The sequence below is a fragment of the Polypterus senegalus genome, chromosome 18 (assembly GCF_016835505.1).
Source record: "Polypterus senegalus isolate Bchr_013 chromosome 18, ASM1683550v1, whole genome shotgun sequence".
NCBI classification, from domain to species: Eukaryota; Metazoa; Chordata; class Cladistia; order Polypteriformes; family Polypteridae; genus Polypterus; species Polypterus senegalus.
Window position 1 is genome coordinate 88,445,729 of NC_053171.1, and position 23,117 is coordinate 88,468,845.

Sequence of the window (23,117 nt, forward strand, 5' to 3'; positions counted from 1 at the left end):
AAATACCCAATTCAGACTTAACATCTAAAGACATCCATCCATCCATTATCCAAACCGCTATATCCTAACTACAGGGTAAGGGGGTCTGCTGGAGCCAATCCCAGCCAACACAGGGCACAAGGCAGGAAACAAACCCCAGGCAGGGCGCCAGTCCACCGCAGTCTAAAGACATTTAACAAACAATTTATCATAGAAAGCTAGATATTAAAAATACTCGGCTACAAAGTAAAACAATACATAAAAGAAGATTCCTTTGTGCCGTTGTTCTAGGACAGGGGTCTTCAATCCCAGTCCTGGAGAGCCGCAGTGGCTGCAGGTTTTTGTTCTGACCTGGTTGCTTAATTAGAAAGCTATTCTTGCCAATAAAGCACTAACAAGCTATGAAATTAAATTAACTCTGCTCTGTCAGGTCATTCTCATATCCTAGATTTTCTTTCCCTTTCTATCATGCAAATGATTTGAAGGCTAAAATGGACGAGTAATTCTCAGTCCTTCACTTTTTTTCTCTTCATTTTTCTTCCAAGTATTTAATTAAACCCAATAGTGCAGATAAATACACACAGGTGTAAATGTAAAGAAGCTAAATGGAGAAATGCTGCTCTCTCTTGTCATTTGCATGTTATTGATAATAAGGAGCAATTAAAATAGCTGTTTAAGACAAAATTAAGCAATAAGGGCTCAAAATCACTAAAGTGAAGCAGAAGTGTTACTTTAGCAATAAGTGCTTTTTATTAAGCAACTGGGTTGGAGCAAAAACCTGCAGCCACTGCGGCTCTCCAGGACCGTGATTGAGGACCCCTGGTCTAGGAGTGTTAATTGGTATTAGTCAGGCCCAACAGGGGGCTTTGGTTGTATTCTCTAGTTTACTGTTGTACAGAGTGGTGTACAAAAAAGTAGCACAACTGGGAGTCCTGGTTTTAGCAGCAGCAAACCTAGTTGGGTGACGCTGGTGCAAAGTCATTGTTTCTTTTTGTTAGTTCTATTAAAATATGTGTGTTCATTGTAGCACTGACTTAAACCCAATTGAGCATCTCTGGAGAGACCTAAAAATGGCTGTCCACCAACGTTTACCATCCAACCTGACAGAACTGGAGAGGATCTGCAAGGAGGAATGGCAGAGGATCCCCAAATCCAGGTGTGAAAAACTTGTTGCATCTTTCCCAAGAAGACTCATGGCTGTATTAGCTCAAAAGGGGGCTTCTACTAAATACTGAGCAAAGGGTCTGAATACTTAGGACCATGTGATATTTCAGTTTTTCTTTTTTAATAAATCTGCAACAATTTCAAAAATTCTGTTTTTTGTCTGTCAATATGGGGTGCTGTGTGTACATTAATGAGGGAAAAATTAATTGAAATGATTTTAGCAAATGGCTGCAATATAACAAAGAGTGAAAAATTGAAGGGGGTCTGAATACTTTCCGTACCCACTGTAAATAAAATGTATTATTATTATTATTATTATTATTAATGTGCATTCTGAGCACTCAGGTGATCGGATATCGAACTAGAACTGAGTCCAGCAGTGCGGTTGTGGAGGTCAGGGCAGTGGATTTCTGGATCACTGTGGTCACCTTTAGTCAGACTGGAACAAACGCTTCTGTGGTCACCTTTGAGGCTCCTTCTGGATTTGCATGTTCTCCCTGTGCAGCCATAGTTGATACCCAAGTGTGAATGAGGGGGTTTGAATGTTTGCATACCCAATGGCATCCAGTCCAGGGTTTGGGTCCTGCCCTGCACCTGTTCCTTTTGGATTGGGGGATGCCAGCCGTTTGCAAGAGACAGAGACATGCAGATGGTAAAACTGGGTCACAGCTTGCAGGAACCTGGGTTCAAGGCCTGGCATGGACATTTTGTGTCATGTTAACACATTCTCTGCGTATAAAGTTGTTAATGTTGTTTGCTGATGCCAAAGTGGCCGTGACTTTGTGGTTGTACCTTCTAGAGTAAGCTGCTGGCTTGAACTTGAACATGGACGGATCATTTATGTTAGGTAGAATGCCTAGAGGGGGCTGGCTGGGTGGTCTCCTGGCCTTTGAACCCCTGCAGATTTTATTTTTTCTTCAGCCGTCTGGAGTTTTTTTTTTTTTGTTTGTTTGTTTTTTCTGTCCTGCCTTGCTATCGGACCTTACTCTTATTCTATGTTAATTAGTGTTCTCTTATTTTAATTCTTACTTTGTCTTTTTTCTCTTTCTTCATCATGTAAACAACTTTGAGCTACATTATTTGTATGAAAATGTGCTATAGAAATACATGTTTTTGATGCAGGTGTGGTGAGGCCCCCATTGGAACGAGAGCCCCTCAAAGAAGAGATACCCCTTAAGTGATTAGTCAGGAGGCTCTCCTTTGGCTCAGCTGTGCTATGAAGGATGAGTGATGGCTAAAAATCGGATTGAGACAAAAAAAATATGGATGGATGGATAAATGAAAGCCGGAGTGGAGAAAACCACACCCACCAGAAACGGTCTCTTGGCCCCGCCCAGTTTACATTAAAAAAAAAAAAGAGATGCATCTGAAAATCGGAGAGTTTGCGCCCCCAACGATCCCTGCACGTTCGTCCCGTCTTGTCCAGTCCCGCTGGCCACCGGTATCCCGCATTTCTCCCCACGTCCACCGATGCAGGAGTGCAGGCTTTTCTTGCGCTCCCATTTTTCCCCCCTTTTACCTCGCAAACAAGGGGGGGGGCTGAAGATTAAGCCCGCATAATCTCAGTGTGTTAAACAATCAAGTGTGCGTCATTTAAACGTCAGCGAGCCCCTCTGAAAGGTGCGCCGACACAATTAAGAGCTGAATGGGCTCCTTTGAGACGATCCAAAGTTCCTCCCCTCATGTCTCCCTCCGTTTCAATTTCACTCCTGCTGCCCCGGCCAGAGAAAAGCCTTGCAAGTTGACGTCACGATCTTATACAAGATAAGCCCCGAGGTTTATTGTGACCGCAGTGAATGATTTACGGTATATAAAGAGAGCGGCTCCGCTCCTTCTTCCAGTGGGCGACCCCAGCGGCTACGGAAGAAAAGCTGACCGAACGAAGAAAGCTTGGTGCAGGCAACTTTATGCCCCCTTATTTTTCTTCTCTTTCCCGCGTTTGATTTATTGACATTCTCTTCAAAACTCCAGCGGGATATTTAAGCAAGCACGAGGAGCGGCGCTATGGAGGGGATCGGCAAAGCTTATGCCGGGGCAAAGAATGGAAGCGCATCTGCAGTCGGGATGAAAGTTTAAAGACGGGGCGAACGGCGGGCGCCTACATGCTGAAAGAAAGACAAGGTGGAAAAGCGAAAGAAAAAACCAACAACCAACCACAAACATGGGCATGCTAAGCGTGGACTTGCTGGTGACACTGCAGATCCTCCCAGGCTTCTTCTCCAACTGCCTTTTCTTGGCCATCTATGATTCGGTGGTCCTGGTCAAGCGCATCGTGACTCTGCTGAGCTGTGCCGACGGCTCAGGTGCTCCCGGCGAGTGGCAGAGGATGCTCACCTCGGCGGGTCTGCGCTCCATCTGGAACAGCTTTCTCCTGGACGCAAACAAGCAGGTTAGCAGATAAGTGCTCGCGGTGGCCCCCTCTGACACCCTCCTCCCCCCTTTACTGTCTCTTGTTGGAACATCTGCACAAGCCGAGGGGGGCACTCGCATTGGGAACCCGATTACGGATTAAAGTGGGTCTGCATGCTCTTGGTCACTCTAATGCTATTAACCCTTTCATCCGTCCTCAATGCTTGACTGACTTGCTGAAAGTTAACGGGGCTTAAAAAAAAAAAAGTCGCACTTACTGTAGTCTACTTAGCCTTTAAAACATTCAAGAAATGAAGAGCACTGGGGGTATCAAGCCATAAACATGAGCCAATCCTTTGCACAGGTTCAAGTCACCTGTGGCCGATCATGGCGCGATTTCGAGTTTTCTCCTTCTTTAACCCGCACACAGTCTTGCTGGATCTTCATAACGGATTCCTAAACCCCAGACGAGCTCTCCTTCTCGTTACTGATTGTCGGGCGCACACATCCGCACCCGCAACCTTCGGCAGACGTTAAGATTTCTGGAGCGCCGCAGTTTTAGACCCGGGAATGCTCAGAATCTGCTTTAATTCCTGACGAGGCCTCACCTCTTTACACTTTATTAAAGTGAATATAAATTGATCGCTTCTGCCACCTTCTTTTTGGTTACTTTTAAATTGGAATGAATGAACGAACGAACGAATGAATGAGTGAACGATCGGCGCCTTGTGCCAGGATTGGCTCTAGCGTGCCAAGAGTGTGACCAGTAGAAAGTCGCTAACGTTAACGGCTAAAAGTGACCTATTAAAGCGCCTGTCCTCCTAGAAGACATCAGGCTTTGATTGAGAAGCTCATTTATTAGGCAGCCGCTTCGCTCCGTTCCGCTGGTTCTGCATGGTCACATTTTGAGTTCGTCCCACCCTTGCCTGCTGTTTCTGTTTAATTATTGTTGTTTTTATTATGCTGTCTATGAACTCTTTCACGTTTGCCTCTCATCTTATGAGCTCATTGTGTCTGGGAAGTTGATGAATAGTTGGATAGTGTGTCGTGTCCCACTAGGGTTGCCAGATCAGAAAATTAGAAATACGGGACACTTAAAATCTCTCTCTGTGTGATCTATCCATTATCCAACCTGCTACATCCTAACTACAGGGTCACGGGGGTCTGCTGGAGCCAATCCCAGCCAACACAGGGCGCAAGGCAGGAAACAAACCCCGGGCAGGACGCCAGTCCGCCGCAGTCTCTGTATTACTATAATTATATAAATGTATGCATGCCCCCAACACTGAAAAAAATATAACCTCCATTCAACTTAAAATAATTAAGGCAATGATTCACACTTAATATTTTCAATCTGAATCCATATAATTCTTTTTAGCTTATTGATCCCACAATTTTTACGTTGAGGCAAATCACTTAGAGTGATTGGGTGTAATTCACTTGTTTTATACTGAAGTAAATCAATTTTTTAAGTTGTTACAATTTAAAGTGGTTTATTGATCGTAACCTGTTTTTATGCTATTAGAAACATTATGAACATAACACGTTCCAATGCTGTACCTTTTACATTTATTTAAAAATCTAGTGCAAATACACACGTATTTTGCAGTGTAAATCTTAAATATACAACAAAAAATTATTAAACGTTTCCACAGCTTTCTTGAAAGTAGGTTTTATTACAAGTTCTTTTACTTAAAATTAACAGTTGAGAAACAGGGTTACTTACCAGAAATCCTCCGTTATAAAAGTCTGCTGCTGAAAATGACCAGACCTGTACAGCCACATCCACTCCACTTGGGAAAGTGTTCTTCATTTTTGGCAGTTGGAAAGCCAGCACGCTAGAAAGTACGACCGGAAGAAAATACAAACGGCCCCTCAAACACACAGCACATGAACAACCTAAAATATTAGGTTAACTGAAATAGGATTTTGATGTTTATTCCCTCCACCATAACTTACTTTTGTACAAACAATTTTTTTTTTTACTTTGATTGAGATCTGAAAGCAAATATTTCAAGCTACAACACTAAATGACTAATCTTAAGTTGCTTGAAAGAGAAAATTTACGTTGAATGAACAACATCGATGTTATACTTTTTTCAGTGATACACACACAGACCAATACATTATATAAAAGTAGAGACATAAGTTAAAAACATAAAGCAAGGATTTTAATGGGTCATGAGGAAAACAAAAGTAAAATTATTTAATATAAGTTAAAAAATTCTGGAAAAGTGAGATCATTTGACAATATTTATTTAACGCAGACAACAGAGAAATATTATTATTATTATTAATAATATTTAATACAGGCAGTTAGAAAGAAAATGGGCTGTGGCAAGTAGTAGCAACACACTTTGTTGACAGTCACTGTATGTTGCAACGCTGATCCAGAACTGCACAGCAGCGCGGCTGGAGAGCAGAACGGTGAGAGTGTCGCAGTCCTCAGCCAATCAGAGCAACGCAACAAGCTGCAAACAGGCAGCAAACACGAGAGTCCTCGTTACATTTGGGTTATGTTCATCAAGAGAATCTGAGAAAAGAAATTATAATTACTTATAAAGTTATAACTAAGTACCGTAAGAAGTTAGTAAAAATATATTTTTATTATGAAATTTGAAAAGGAACTAAATAAGGGACATTTGGGTGTTTCTGAAAGGTCAGTACGAGACAGGGGACAAAATGATCAAATATGGGACATGTCCCGTATATAAGGGACGTCTGGCAACCCTATGTCCCACCCGGGGAGGGATGACATGTTTGGAATTTTTAAAAATTTCATTGTGTTCCTCTTCTGGCAGCTTCTCATCTGTGCTTTTCATTTTCAATGTCTTTAACTTTAAAAAAAATAAAAAAAAAAACAATTTTAACTAGTTTGACATCTTGAACCCATTCTTCAGGAATCCTAACGGACAATACTTCATTAATGAAGGGTGAATGACTTAAAAGAGAGCTGGCATAAGCAAGCAACACAGCCACTTAGGGCTCCCTCGGCGATTGGGGTCTTCCATTATACCCAGAAAGGTATAAATGGGCCTGATAGGAGCTCAGTGGCACAGTTTTTAGAGTTGTGCCCTCACAGATTCAGCGACTCCAGGCTTACCTGTCAGGTTAACTGATGTCTTTAAAATTAGCGCATTGTTGGTTTGATGGGGCCTTACGCCCTGTGTTGGCTGGGATTGGCTGCAGCAGACCCCAGTGACCCTGTAGTTAAGATATAACGGGTTAGATAATGGATGGATGGATGGTTTGATGGGTGGACTGGTGTCCTATCCATTACTGTTGCCCATTTTGCTCCCAGTGCTGCCGGTTTTGTCTCTGGACCCCCACAACAATCATATTATAATTTAAAAAAATCCTTGTGGACCGGGAGTGTCGGGGACTTTGTCTAGACGAGCCACTTGCACAGAGCATCAAAAAACACATTTTGTCTTCTGTCACCTTTAAGAGTGACAGGTGGCACAGCAGTTAGGGATGGCACCTCACTGCCCTAGTGACTTGGGTTCAGTACCCAGCACAGTCACTTGACTGAGCTCTTGAATGTTCTCCCTTTATCTCTGTTGGCTCCATTTAGGTGTTAAAGTTTCATCCCTGGCATCTGGTGAGGGCATGAGTGGCATCACATCCAGGGTTGATTCCCACCTTGTTGACCAGTGCCAGTTGCACTCCGGCTGCCCTGCACAAAGCCACTTCGGACAATGGAGAGATGGATGGATAAATGGATGGTTTGCTTGCGTCTCTGCTCTTACTACCCACACCCAGCACACCATTTTAAGAACATGCCAGATCCTGAGCTTTTCAAACAGACCGGTCTTATCCATCCATTGGTTTTTAAGTTGCTGCCCCTCACCTCACCTTACTGAGACCCACCAAACAGAGCGAATGACCACTTCTTGAAGGCCTGAAAGATATTTGGCTGGGATGCTCACACTCCACCACACCGGGATCCTGAATGTCATGTGAACATGCAAACGGCTCGGTGGCACTGCCAACCCAGGGAGACATTCCTAGATAAACTGGCGGGATGAAAGCTAAGCGTGGAGTCTGCTGGTTCATTTACAAATGGCGGCTGGTATAAACCTCAAAGTGATTCAAAGGCCGCGTGCTTTTAGGAAAAGGTTTACACATAACACAATATCCAGAAGTCTCAGCCCCCCCGATTCTGAAATGTCCCTTACAGACCCGGGAGGTGCCAACTTAACGCGGTGAACCCTCTGTACCAGTCTTTTCAATTGGTTGACGCCATCAAATGGCGCAATTGTAAGTGTGCTGGCTGCTCTCCCGTGTGGTTCATTCTTGTCTGCCCTCTGTTCCACTTTGATAAGAGCCACTTGGCATCCTCGATGTGCGGTTAAAGAACATTTTGCAATGCGGACAGAACAAAAAAAAAAGCGATTCATTGATAAAAAAAAAAGAAACCCTGACACTTCATTCTAGGTTGGTAAAGTGATCAGGGTGATGCTGGACCCCCCCGCATACCAACTTGGGGACGGGAGTCCAATTCAGCCGTCATCATGCCATAATGTTAATCTGTGATTTCAAAGCGAATGCCGCCATAGGACACTACGTAATAATTTTGAGGTTGAATTTATTTGAAATAGTTTATTAAAACAGGAAAGAATCAAATAAACTGCACCTCTCCTGCACAGAAAGAAGTCAGCAATGGCGTGATGATGTGCACCCTTGATTGAATTGGCCCCTTCATTCTTTCGGTTCTCTTATTGCTCTTTGCTTAATAATCTAAAACCATAGTCGGCCCTTTTGCCACTTTTGTGACAACACAGTGGGTGTCCAGTTCCTGGCTCTCTTGATGCCCTCCCTGCGCCCACAGTCCCCAGACTATTGAAACTTGTGTGGCCAATGAGGGTAAACGAGTGAGCCCATCAATGGACTCTGATGCCCGGGTTGCCCGCAGTTGGTGTACTACCTCCTGAACCCAGGACATCGATAGTTATAAAATGAGGTGGTCTGGGCAATGAGGACACATCACATCATCCAAAGTGCTCAGTGCTTTTATGTGACAAAGTGTTCCAAACAAAAGTCATTAAATAATCTATAAAAACAGCGTTACCAGTGGAGGCTAAAATCATCAATCAATAAATAGTCCAAAGCTGTTAAAATCGAGGTTAAAACAACATCAAGGTCTGTCCTTGGAAAAGAATCACAAGCCTCGGTGCTTCCAAACAAAAACAATGCAAGAGGAGACGTCCTTCAACGGGCGCAGTGAACCCTTAAACTGCTGGTGTCCTTGCTGCCTTCCTTCAGTGTGTCCCTGGAGACCCCGTGAGCCCCGCTCCTTTGTCCCTCTGCAGGAGTCCATTTGGAATGGCTGGTCGCTGCCACTATTCTGGAAGCTCAGAGCTGAAGAGCCACTGACCCACTCGGGGCAACGTTCTCAATTGTCTGCCTCCTCTCATAGTAGCAGCCCTGGCTCGACCACATCTCCTCCCGACTTCCATTGTTCTTCTTCCTCTTTCAACCTCTGGCCTCTCTTTCTTTTTCTTGATGTCCCTTCTCTGTCCTGCTCAGGCTCCTTTTATACTTCAGTGGGTGCAGGTGACTTAATTACAAACCCCAGAGCACTCATGAGGAAATCGGCCGAACCACACATGTCTGCACATGAATGGCGACTTACACCCGCCTGGTGCCTGAGCGCACTGCCATGAACCCCACATGCATTTTACCATACAGACTGGGGACAAATGACAGAGTAGAGGGTCTAGAAAATGCTGTCTGCCACCTTGTGTTTGGAGTCAGTTAGCAAAGAATTTAGTCTCTTTTAACACACAGCTGGAAGTAAAGCACTTGTATTACACACCGCCGCATTCATGATGATTTAGGATCACACACACGTCATGGGGAGGTCGCAGGGAGAAAAGACAGACGCCACAAAGGCAGCAAGTGGACACGGGATTCTGTGTATCTGTTTGTACGAAGACAGTTCCTATATCTGTGCTCCTGTCTATATCTATGTAGACCAACATGGAATTCAAAGCACCCTCTTAATTTTAACATCTATATACATGTAGATGTATTTAATATTCCTATCTATAGCACTAGGGTGTTGTACTGTGTTAGCCATTATAAATGTAGTGAGAAGTCAAGCAAAATGACCTCTTTTATTGGCTAATGAAAAGATTACAATATGCCAATTGCCAATAAAAGGGGTCATTTTGCTTGACTTCTCAGTATAGTCCTATCTATAAATGTTCTTACATGTCCATATACAGCATACAGGTATGTTCATATATACTGTGTATATATACTGTATACAGTGGTACCTCGGTATACGTCCTTAATCCATTCCAGATCCTTTGACTTATACCAAACAGGACGTATACCAAACACATTTTTCCCATAAGAAATAAAGGGAAAATGACTAATCCATTCCCATGAAAAAAAATCTTATTGTTATTGGCATATTATACATTGATGGTGTTATATAAAATAATTTAAACACTGCTTAATACTAAAATACATAAATACAAAAGCAATCAGATGAAATTAATGAAAATTTAACCTCACTTTACTTTTTAATAACGTCTTTGTTTTTCACAATCGTAGATACCGTCGTTCTCTGCATATAGTATGCCGCAGCCAAGTCTCGAATACGCATTCCACCATTATACTTTTCAACAATCAATTCAAATTACGCAAAAAAAACACAAAATCACGTGAAAATTCACCTAAGAGTTATAGCGTGGGTTGTTCACTGAATGCTAGCAACTGGCGTACTGATGGTCGTGGGCAGTCATGGCTTTGTCTCGAGAGAAGTAAACAAGGGTGGCGCACATTGTTCTGGCACATGAGTCGCATTTCAAACAAAGGTCGTATACCAAGCTAAATTTTTCTTGTCCAAACAGGATGTATACCAAGTTGGACTTATTATAAAGCGGACGTATACCGAGGTACCACTGTATTTATATAGACAGATAGATATCTATATATATCTATATATATCTATATAATCCATCCATTATCCAACCCGCTATAGCCTAACTACAAGGTCACAGGGGTCTGCTGGAGCCAATTCCAGCCAACACAGGGCGCAAGGCAGGAAACAAACAATAATATATATATATATATATATATACCTGTATATACACACAGTATATAGTCATATATGTTCAAATATAGATTTGTTCCAATTTATATCTTTATAAATAGATGGGATTCAAACTATCATACTATTTTCTCTCTCTCTCTCTATCTATATCTATATCCATATCTATCTATCTATATATATATATATATACACACACACATACAGGTATATTTACTGTGTATATGTGTTCATACACACACACACACACACACACACACACACACACACACACACACATACATACATATATATATATATAGTATATATATACATATATATATATATATATATATATATATATTCAGATTCATCCCTCGAATGGAGGGAGGCAGCCCCTTTTATAATCACCCGGACGTGCTCCAGGTGCCTCCCGATGAACTTCTGCCAGCTGTCCCTGGTCTTCTTCCCCCCAGCATTTCTGGGTGTGGTGGAAATGCTGAGGGCCAGGGCTCCTCAGGCATCCAGGTGCCCCCTGGCAGTGACCACGGGCCCCTATAGGGTTGAGCATCCATACTCCATTCCTGTGGTCCTCAAAGCCACCAGGGCAGATGCCCCCTCGTGTTCTGGAGGAGGCGTAATCCCCCCTCCAGTCCTTCCGGGCATCTTGGCTGGGTACCACCCCCAGCCACTCACCACCATATATATTCAAATATACTGTATACAGTGTGTGTATATATATATATATATATATATATATAGTATATTTACTGTACTACATCGAGGCATACACACATTTATACTGTAAATGTATATATTTACTGTATATATGCTTACACACATTATATATTAGACTCAGAATTCAAACCGCTGTATTTCTATATTTCCAGCACTAAGTCTGCCCTGTCAACTCAGTTATTAAATGCAAAGTTTACGTATTTTTGATCTAGGAGAACATTCACATAGGCATAACATGAAGTCAATAATTAATAATGTAGATGTGAGGTGATTGTCTGTGTTCAGCATCAAATAACAGAGGCTGGTTGGCATTCCATGACATGCCATAGTAGATGGCCTGGCCCCCTCTCGGTGCTTTGTCTATCGTTCAGTTCCTCCCACTTTCTCCTCAGGGTTGACTTTGTGGTTGAAGTGGGCGCCAGTTTCCCCCCCATTGACGTAGGGCATATTGTAGACACCGATGTGGGTTTACAGTACATGTGATTGGTCATTGTATGTGACAAGTGTTCTTTCAAGAGCTGCTGTGGGAAGTCAGTCGATTTCAATAGACAGTTTCAAACATATTGTGGTGCTCTGCTGGACAAACAGGTTCAGAAAGTGGATGGATGGAACATAAGAGAATAATCACAAGTTTGATGAGAGCATGCCACAAAGTTTATTCAGGTTAAGTGTGGAGGGTCTGGTCCCCAAAGTCCTACTGTTGTCCATACTACTTGCTGACTTACACCATGTGTCTGTGTGAAGGATGGTTTCAAACTCTGTTGGCTTCCTAAATAATGTTTACTTTTCAACATCTCTTGGTGATTTTGAGTTGACTGCACAAAATCTACAGATGAGAAGAGACCATTGCCTCAATATTTGGTTGACTAATTGCTGAGTTGTCACTATATTTCATCCTCAGTTACTAAAGTACGAGACAACAGCCGCTTCACTAACAGAAACAGTCCGCTAACTCACGGCCATCACCTTCCATTTGTGTAACTCAAATGGACTTCTTTGCTGATTTTCTTGGTGTTTTTGACCACAGTTTTCCTGTTCATCTGAAAAAAATCTGCTGGTTTTGTTTGATTGACACCCATAAGAACTCTGCGTTTCCTCAGCGCTGGAGTGGGAAACAGACAGACAGACAGACAGCACATCGGTCCAAGCTGGAGAGAGAGAGGAATAATGTAGCTGGGAGGACGATTTCTTGCACGTCGCTCATCTGCATCCATTTTCCTAAAATCGTTTTGTCGTAATATTCAAACTCTCACTTGAGCCATATTCAATATTTATAATATGCAATGTCAACATTTTAGTAACTTTTTTAACTGTTTCTGCATGTTGTATAAGACATCAAGGTGACGTAAATACAAATATCCCTTTGCTTTTCCCACATTGTATTTCAATTATTGTATGTGGATTACTATATCTGTGCCAGGCATGGCTTTGGTTTATTTTTCAAATGTTTGAAGACCGCTGGGGTCTTTTTGTGTTGCTTTGCTGTGTTCTTGATATTTTGCTGTTGCTTTTACTGCAGGTTGGTGTAGTGTGCACATTTCAACCATTTATGCATCAGCAAATCCCAACTTCTATTCATAATATAGGGTGGTCCAGATCTAATTATGCAATTTTCATTACGCTATAACTTATTAAGTTTATTACATAGAAAATCACCCAAAAAATCCGAGACCATCGAGAAGTTGTGCGAACGGACGACATGAAGAATCGTCTTTGTGCTGAACTGGAATCGTCCCCACATAAATCAAAGTCATCCAGACGATGAGGATCTGCATAATTAGATCAGGACCACCCTGTATTAAGAACACACTGGAGTGTCAGCTGTTAAAAATCTAAATAAGCAAAAAATATTCATTCATTTTATGAAATAATAATACAAAGTCATCAGTGGGCCCGAGTTTATCATTTGGTGGGAATCCCATCTATTAACCGCATAATCACACTCTTTAACAGTTTTATATAACAGAAACAAATTATTGTTATTGCAGAGAACGTGAATTTTTGCAGAAATGTAGAGAGATAAGGGGGGTGCCTGTATGCACGATTAATAATTAAGGTGTTTGCTATTTATTTAAAAAAAATCTCTTTAAGTTAGAATTTCTCCTATTATTCCATCCAGTCATGTAATGATCTCCTTTACGACAATTCTGAGGGTTTTTTAAGTAATCGTCAGAAGTTGGGACACCTCTGCAAACTGTTTGCTTTAAGTTGTAAGGCTTCATTAACTTGAACTGATGCAGAACATCTGTAGGCTGCAACTTATTAGTTGTTCCCCAAAGAAGGCCCAATTGTTATATTCTGAAGTTTCATTCTTTTTGCAGTGTTTGCTAACCTAAACTTTAAATTTAAAGCTCTGGCAGTTTACAGCTTACTTTTTCACAATTTTAGTTCATTTGTTGCATTTCAGCTGATTAAATTTGAAGAAGAATTGAGGTGTTATAAAAATTCTGACCAGTTGCGTAGCCACACCCTAATTAGCATCAAATGATATTCCAATTTTTAGCATCTAAAATGTTACTTGTCAAAAAGTATGCATCAGTGTAGTGTGGAGTTGCTGGTGAAAAGACATCTTTAATGAAATTTGGATGTAGAATTCATTGTTTAAGAAGCACACTAGTCTTCAAAGAAACGGTCTTCAGAGGCTAGGAGCTCTGTTCTGTGGTCCTGAGAAGCTGGTCCCTACCTAAACTACAACTTCCAATAGGACTGTGGATTTGATACCAGTGTGACCAGAAGGGACGTGGCTTTGACCGTGGAAGAAGTGACTTCATTGGTCCTCGGGGATTTTGTTTTCCTCAGAAAGGGGACAAAATTAGTGACAGTGTCACATGTAATTCCTTCCCTGTATTCGCAGAGCACAAAGCCTACACCCACATGTCCAAAAATCATAGGCAGCCCCCAAGGTTCAAATAATAAAAGACCTGAATTATTGAATGACCAAATATCAATGATTAAGAAAATAATGAATCCATACTTTAAGAGAGTAAAACAGAAAACATAAGAGGAGTTCTCATTTAACTGAAACAAAAAGAAAAAGACTTTAAAGAAGAAAGAGAAACAATAAATCAATTGATACCAATTTTTTTTTTTTAAATATTTCCAGAAGTCTACATTCTAAAGTTTGAAATCCTAAATTTCCCAAACAAGAATCAAAGAGAGATAATCCACTAGGATCACAACTAACGTAGGACTTAGAAGAACACAAACAAGAGAGACAAACAACAATAGTGTAAGTGCTAATGCCACAGCAAAGCAGTAGTGGCTGCTGGCGTCCTAAACAGAGCACTTGGGTAATGGCGGATTGAATCAAGGCAACACCTGAGATTTCTAAATGACTAAGACAGGGAGAATTAAATGAGGAAGAAGGAAACAATATAAGGCAGAATATGGCAAAAAAAAAAAAAATACAGAAACATTAAAAAAATAACAACAGACGAGGACTGCCACCCTGATGAGCACATTGTTGTAGCCCTGATTGCTCTCATCTGCAAAATCCAACCCACAACCTCACACTGTTAATTCATCCATCCATGATCCAACCCGCTATATCCTAACTACAGGGTCACGGGGGTCTGCTGGAGCCAATCCCAGCCAACACAGGGTGTAAGGCAGGAAGCAAACCTCGGGCAGGGCGCCAGCCCACTGCAGGGCACACACACACCAAGCACACACTAGGGACAGTTATTAGATCATTTAGGGTTCACTACAAAGCACTATGTAAAACATTGCATGGCATGTTTGTGGAAATACACAAATGTTTATAGACCTCCTTTTTATTTTTAAGCTCCTGTTCATAACTCCAAAGCCAAAAGGCAAATATCACCCATGCAGCAGCTTAATCTGCTTTTACATTTCCATCTGCTTGTATCATTGCTGTCAGGAGCTTCAAGAAGCTAATAAGCAGATGTGCGTATTTACTGGAGGTGTAGACTGTAGGTCTATGTTGTCTCACTTTTAATCTTTTTATTTCATTTTATTTCTATGATGTTTGTAAATATGCTAATGCTTGTCAGTAGCATCTTATGAAATGTCTTCTAGGGGTACATACAGTTAGGTCCATAAATATTTGGACAGAGACAATTTTTATCTAATTTTGGTTCTGTACATTACCACAATGAATTTTAAATTAAACAACTCAGATGTAGTTGAAGTGCAGACTTTCAGCCTTTAATTCAGTGGGTTGAACAAAACGATTGCATAAAAATGTGAGGCAACTAAACAATTTTTTTAACACAATCCCTTCATTTCAGGGGCTCAAAAGTAATTGGACAAATTAAATAACTGGAAATAAAATGTTCATTTCTAATACTTGGTTGAAAACCCTTTGCTGGCAATGCCAGCCTGAAGTCTTGAACTCGTGGACATCACCAGATGCTGGGTTTCCTCCTTTTTAATGCTCTGCCAGGCCTTTACTTTCAGTTGCTGTTTGTTTGTGGGCCTTTCTGTCTGAAGTTTAGTCTTCAACAAGTGAAATGCCTGCTCAGTTGGGTGAAGATCAGGTGACTGACTTGGCCATTCTAGGTTTTTCCATTTCTTTGCTTTAATAAACTCCTGGGTTGCTTTGGCTGTATGTTTTGGGTCATTGTCCATCTGTATCATGAAACGCCCCCAATCAATTTGACTGCATTTAGCTGGATTTGAGCAGACAGTATGTCTCTGAACACCTCAGAATTCATTTGGCTGCTTCTGTCCTGTGTCACCTCATCAATAAACACGAGTGTCCCAGTGCCACTGGCAGCCATGCACGCCAAGCCATCACACTGCCTGACTCCACCGTGTTTTACAGATGATGTGCTATGCTTTGGATAATGAGCTGTTCCACGCCTTCTCCATACTTTTTTCTTGCCATCATTCTGGTAGAGGTTGATCTTGGTTTCATCTGTCCAAAGAATGTTTTTCCAGAACTGTGCTGGCTTTTTTAGATGTTCTTTAGCAAAGTCCAATCTAGCCTTTCTATTCTTGAGGCTTATGAGTGGCTGGCACCTTGCAGTGCACCCTCTGTATTTACTTTCATGCAGTCTTCTCTTTATGGTAGACTTGGATATCGATACGCCGACCCCCTGGAGAGTGTTGTTCACTTGGTTGGCTGTTGTGAAGGGTTTCTCTTCACCATGGAAATGATTCTGCGATCATCCAGCCACTGCTGTCTTCCGTAGACGTCCAGGTCTTTTTGCGTTTCTGAGTTCACCAGCGCTTGCTTTCTTTCTCATGATGTACCAAACTGTAGAATTTGCCACTCGTAATATTGTAGTAATTTCTCGGATGGGTTTTTTCTGTTTTCGCAGATTAAGGATGGCATCTTTCACCTGCATGGAGAGCTCCTTTGACCGCATGTTGTCTGTTCACAGCAAAATCATCCACACACCAGCACCACACCTCAAATCAACTCCAGGCCTTTTATCTGTTAATTGATAAGACATAACGACGGACTTGAACACACCTGCTCATGAAATAGCCTTTGAGTCAATTGTCCAATTACTTCTGAGCCCCTGAAATAAAGGGATTGTGTTTAAAAAATGCTTTAGTTGCCTCACATTTTTATGCAATCGTTTTGTTCAACCCACTGAATTAAAGCTGAAAGTCTGCACTTCAACTGCATCTGAGTTGTTTCATTTAAAATTCATTGTGGTAATGTAGAGAACCAAAATTATAAAAGAGTTGTCTCCGTCCAAATATTTATGGACCTAACTGTTATCTTATAGGATTTCTTTATGGCCTATGCATTATTACTGCATTACTAAAGTGCTATTATTTTATGCAAGTTTAATCGGAGACAGCTTGTTACCATATAAAACATATCACTGTTCAAAACAGGGGTGCTCCAGACTTCCTAACAATCCCATAATTCATCTGAAATGACCAGCAAAGCATTTTTTTTGCACAGCAGTACAAGCTTAAAAGCCATCTGTCACCCTAGTGCAGAAGCGCCGCTGAAGAACGTTGTCTTGATGGCGGGTATTTACAACACCATTGAGTGTTCACTCGGTCTTCTCTGTCTCTCCTACTCCACTGCTCGAGTTCAGTTCACCTTTTGTCAGAACTCACATTGACAACTTTCACTTTAGTTTCACAGAACACCCAAAGATCCTTGAGAGAGAATGAGACCAAAAACAAAGGCCGCTTTAATGGGCCATAGACGCAGCGCAGATTGAATGAGATGCCCGTGATGGAAAATTACTTTTGAAAAGCCCTCGTGAAGTCTTCGCATTTTGCATCTCTGAGGATATCTGTCTAAGTGGACTACAATTAGGCCTGTTCTTTCCAGAGCTGCTCACAGCTGTTGGGTATTTTATTGGTATCACAGACATCGCTCTACATCATTAGGTTACAATAAGTGGTTTTGGCTCAATCTTTTATGTGCTTAAGGGTTTACTTTATGTAAAAGGAGAAGGGAAAAGAAAATGAAGTACTTTCAGTACAGTACAGAGGTGACTTTTCATGCATACCCTTTTGCTAATTTATGTCACAAGTAATTTCCTTGAGTCTGTCTTTTTCGAAAATTGCAGCTGACAACATATGTTCGCTATGCACATTCTTTTTAAAGTATGGCTTTAATTTTTGTTGAAAAAAAGACAAATGATAGGATATATATAAAAAAAAAAAACCCTATCCCTAACCCTAACCCTAATTGATTTTAAAGAGGTCCCGAGGAATGAACACCGAGCTACAGGGGTTTATGCCTCCTGCCTGAACTAATGGTTGGTTTTATGGTAGTGCGGAGCTCATCTGCCTAATTGTGATAATGTTAAATGGATGGAAGGATGGATGGATGGATTGAAGGATAATTTCCTTAACTTATCAATGTCCTCTTTCCCTTTCCTTTCAGGTGAAACTGGGAAGTGAAGCACCCAACTCTAAAGTGGTTCACGTGTCTGGCTCTGGTGGCAGCAGAAGGAAAAATATAAATAGCAAAGGACTCATGGAATGTCAGATACTGGACTTTGAAACATCAGACCGTCCTCTGATTGTCAACTTTGGGTCTGCTACCTGACCCCCGTTCATCAACCAGTTGCCTGCCTTCAGGCAGCTGGTTGAGGAGTTCTCCGATGTGGCCGACTTTCTTTTAGTCTACATTGATGAGGCTCACCCAATAGATGGCTGGGCAGTCCCAGAAGTGGAATGCAATGCCTTCAAGATAAGAAAGCACCGAAATTTAGAGGAGCGCTGCCTAGCTGCCCAACAGTTGCTTGAGCGCTTTGCCTTGCCTCCACAGTGCCATCTGGTGGCTGATTGCATGGACAACAATGCAAACGTGTCCTACGGGGTGGCCTTTGAAAGGGTCTGCATTGTGCAAGAGAAGAAAATCGCCTATCTAGGAGGCAAAGGACCTTTTTTTTATAATGTTAAGGAGGTCAGGTATTGGCTAGAAAAGAGCTATGGAAAACGGTAAAAAAAAAAAAAAAGCTGATCTGTGCATTCTCAGACTTGACAGAGGAACGAGAAGATAAGAGTGCACTGCGGAGGGCAGTGCCAAATACTTAAGTCAAACAGTGCTTAGAAATGACGGGTCAATAATAGCTGAGAAAATCTGTTACACATTAACGACCCCACAGCTGGCGACGCAGGCCAGGTCAGAATGTCGTGATCTCAAACCGCAGCGATGGAAAAAAAACGCTGAACTGTGCAAACAAAACGCAGCTCTTTCCAAAAAGACTTTTTCCTTTTTTTTTTTTTTTTATCATTTTTTTCTTTCGTTCTAGTTCAAACCTATTCCAGCACCGACTGACTGATCTGAAATGAGAACACCCAGCACCAACTTTTATAAGCCTAATTTATTTTTATGAGAGAGAAGAGAAAAATTATATATTTTTGTGGTTTTTACACTCTTGTGATGTGTAGTCTTGTATTTTCATGTGAAAGCTCTTGTTTCCTTATTTAAAAAGAAGGCAGCCTTTTTTGTGTCTAACTTTAACGTACAGTTAGTTTTGTACGAATGGTCATTATGTACTCCACCAAAGGCATAATTTGTAATTCACTCTACCCGGGCAAGAATATATGGAATTTATCCCCGTTAATATGTTAAGGAGCGCTGCTGTTGGGACGTTTTAGTTCTACCACTCCATCCTTTAGCTTACCAAATATCATGAGGCCTAATTACATTATTCTCTTAAAATTTCACACAAGAAAAGACAATCCGACTGAGAAAGCCAAGATCGATCATTTGCTAATTTTGACATTATCAGGTCCTTAAAAAAGTACTCTGGTCACATTCATGTCTACGCTCTATATACAGGGTACCATACGATCACTACGTGGGGGTATCCCTCGAACCTTAAATAGTAAAGCAGGCTGCCCGTCAGTCCACCATTAGCCTGGGCTGATTTAGCCCTAAGAATCATTTCATTTCAATTAGTCTGACACCTAGGCTGCATCCACACTGCTACGTTTTCCTTTAAAATGAACGACTCCGTCCACCTGTGGTGGGCTGGCGCCCTGCCCAGGGTTTGTTTCCTGCGTTGTGCCCAGTGTTGGCTGGGATTGGCTCCAGCAGACCCCCGTGACCCTGTAGTTAGAATATAGGAGGTTGGATAATGGATGGATGAACTCCATCCACAGTGGTATTGTCACATCGTTTGTGAAAGTGTTGTCCATCCTCACTAAAACAACCGAAAATCTGACATATGCATACATACTCCACACGTAGGCAAACGTATCAAGGGCGAAATTTTTGAAGGGGTGGTAACACCTCCAGCCATGGGATGTATCGCTAATCTGTAGCGATCGGTACGTTATTTGCTGTTTGCACATGTATGAAACATTCAAACTGTACGAAATGCAATGTAGATACAGATAAGCAGCACAATAAGCATCATACAAAGCAACTCCTCTATGCCCGCTATCTTGGAATATGGTTTTCTTCCGTGAAGGGTGACCAATCAGGGAATGAAACGTTGCAATGAGCAGGATCCAATCAGGGAAGGGCCACATAACAAGCACAAGCAAATCAAAGTGCGATTCTAGTCTACATTTTTTTTAAAGTGTGTGTTTTCTCCCGTCCACACTGCAACTCTGAGCCACCATTTTCATAAGTATCTGGCTCTGGAGAGTGCTTTCAAAGGTCTCTGTTTTCGGGGGTTAAAATTGCTGGGTTAGTTAGTGTGGACAAAAGGCATAAGTGGAGTAAAAGAATACGTGGTAGCATGGGTGCTGTCATACACAGCTCTAGTTGCCTGTACAGAACGTCATACAATTAGGTTGATTATAGGCCTCCGTTAACCTCACTGGGTCTTTATATACTAGTAAGAATCATTCCTTCCTTATTAGTCCATGACACATACCCTGCTCATCCCATCCTATCTATAAGGGTAGGGCCAGTCATTGACCTGAATCACTGGGCCTTACATTCTAGTAAGGATTGTTCAGTCTCTATTAATCTTTAACAAACTCACACACACAACGTTCAGCATATGTTCAATACCATACATTTTTAATTGGACAGGATACAAATAAAATATTAACCTAATTTAATTAGCCCATAACACATACAGAGTATTTCCAGAATGTCGGACCGTTACCTTATGGGCAGGATAGAGGTGGACCTGTGGCCTACTTTAATGTTTTGAGGATTTATGATAAAGTGAGGATTGTCCCATCTTCATTAGCCCATAACACATTCAGATCTCATGGAGCATTTCCAGAACGTCAGATGAATGCTTTATGGACAGGATAGAGGTGGACCAGTGGCCTACTTTAACGATCTAGTAAGGATTGTCCCATCATCAATTGCCCATAACACATATATTTTGAGTTATGGAGTATTTCCAGAATGTCGGACCATTACTTTATGGGTACGATACAGACCAGTTATTGGCCTAATTTAATATTTTTGAGTCTTGTATTCTAGTAAGGATCATTCCATCTGAACTAATCATTCTCAGTTTGTTCTGCATATATTGAATATCCCCCACCATTTTCTAAGTCTGCTTAATCCTGAGTAGGGCTGTGGGAGGGCCAGAGCAAGCACACATTCGCCCACCCAGCATCGCCAGTCCACATAATCTGCATGTCTTTGGTCTGTGACAAAGGGGGGCATGCAAACTCCAGGCAGGGAGGACCTGAAATGTGAACCCTGGTGTACTTACGGTGAGGTAGCAGCGCCAACACTGCGCCACCTATACAGAATATTGGTAGATTGATTACTAGTCTACTTAACTTGTCTTAGGGTCTTGGATGCTAGTTGTGATTGTTTCGTCTCCATTTGTCCAAAAGACACACATGTACATTGTGTATTTATAAAATGGGCAGGACACAGATCAATAATTGACCTATTTTAGTCTTGTATTCTAGTAAGGATCATTCCATCTTCATTAATGTCTAACACACTGTCAGTATGTGCTGTACTGTATATACAGAATATTCTAAGGCTATTTATTATATGATCACACCAGCCTCTGTACATATCATGGGGTCTTGAATACTAGCCGTGATCGTTACATCTCTATTAGTCAGTAACACATACACATCTCAAGGCGTATTTACAGAATGTCGCGAGGTTCTTCTATGGGCAGGATGCAGGGGTCAGTGATTGGTCTACTTTCATACTTTTCATTCCTGACTTCTAGTAAGGATCATTTTATGTCCATTAATCCTTAACACACACACCTCGTGCTGTACATACTGAATATTGTACAGTGATTATGTTGGCAGAGCGTAGGTTGAACATTAGCCTGCTTTGTTATCTCAAATTCCAAGTCAGCCCATAACACCCCCACATACCTTGTGCTATGTATTTAACATATTCTGTTCTTACAAGGGTGGGATATCGCCCTTCTTATCATTTTGCGAATAACCATTTTCAAAATAGCCATGTGAGTTCCATCACCAGCATTTGTTCTTTTGTGGCAAGTTGAAAAACATTTGTCAAGTCGATACCATGCCATTCCACGATAAAATTAAAAAAAAAAAAACTCTGACAAATGCAGATTACTGAATAAAATGAATTTCTAGCCGTCCCCATCAGTCTCTTGCAAATCACTTAGAGCTCATTCTCACAAACCACTTTTTAGCCATTAGCATACAAATACACGGCAGTGACGGCAGTGAACCATAATGTGTCAGCCATTCTGCTCATAATTGTCTGAGAAAAAAAGGCTTCATAACTTCAACGTACGCGAGTAAGTGACTTACTGAGGTGCTAAAATAAGTAGCATATTGCACTATTGTTCTTGGGAATGGGGAAGATTTTTACAATTTTATTATAAAGATAGTTGAAGAAACCAAAATGACACTGCATTTAATAATAATGAAAAAGAAAAAAAAAATTGCTTATAGCATGGCGTCTCACGGCAGCCGAGCAGCGTTTCAGTTTCACAGAGCGCGGGGTGTATGGATGAAAATCCCTGACGAAAGGGTTGTGCTACTCGGTCAGTGATTAGATGTAATGACACCGCCGTCTCCAAACTGTGTCTTCTATCTGCCTGGGCTTTAGGGCTACTTGAAGTCATTTGCAGAGCCAAGCTCAGAGTTGCTGTACAAGGCTGCAGAGGCCATGCTAATTTTTTAAATAAAATCCATAACAGAAGAAGTCTCTTGGTGTTGTCTTTTTAGTGTCTTGTCTCATGTTGTTGAGCTCCTTTCTAGAAGTTCTTCTTTCCACAGTCTCCCTTAATTCAAATGCTTTAGTTCACTAGGTCGCCAATTCACTTATCGAACCAAGTGGCTGACAGTCATCCTGGCCCGACTCTCACTAGGACCACCTGAATCTGCTTAGTCCACTGCATGCCTGTGGGAAGCCAGGAGCTCAGCCTGGATGGGAACACGTGCTGGGCCTAACGTGGAACAACTCATTGAAAGATAAATGGCATCTTAGGTCTTGAGCACTGGCACAATGGGTGGGATTCCAAGT

The 23,117-nt window shown here is 41.5% G+C and overlaps 1 protein-coding gene across 1 annotated transcript; it reads left to right on the plus strand.

Moving 5' to 3' along the window:
• Positions 1-2,258: 2,258 nt before the first annotated feature.
• Positions 2,259-22,788, plus strand: dio2 (iodothyronine deiodinase 2). The gene is made up of 2 exons (XM_039741716.1): positions 2,259-3,532; positions 18,099-22,788. The coding sequence occupies exons 1-2, from the start codon at positions 3,305-3,307 to the stop codon at positions 18,660-18,662; spliced, it is 792 nt and encodes a 263-aa protein (XP_039597650.1). The 5' UTR covers positions 2,259-3,304; the 3' UTR covers positions 18,663-22,788.
• The last annotated feature ends 329 nt before the right edge of the window (positions 22,789-23,117 follow it).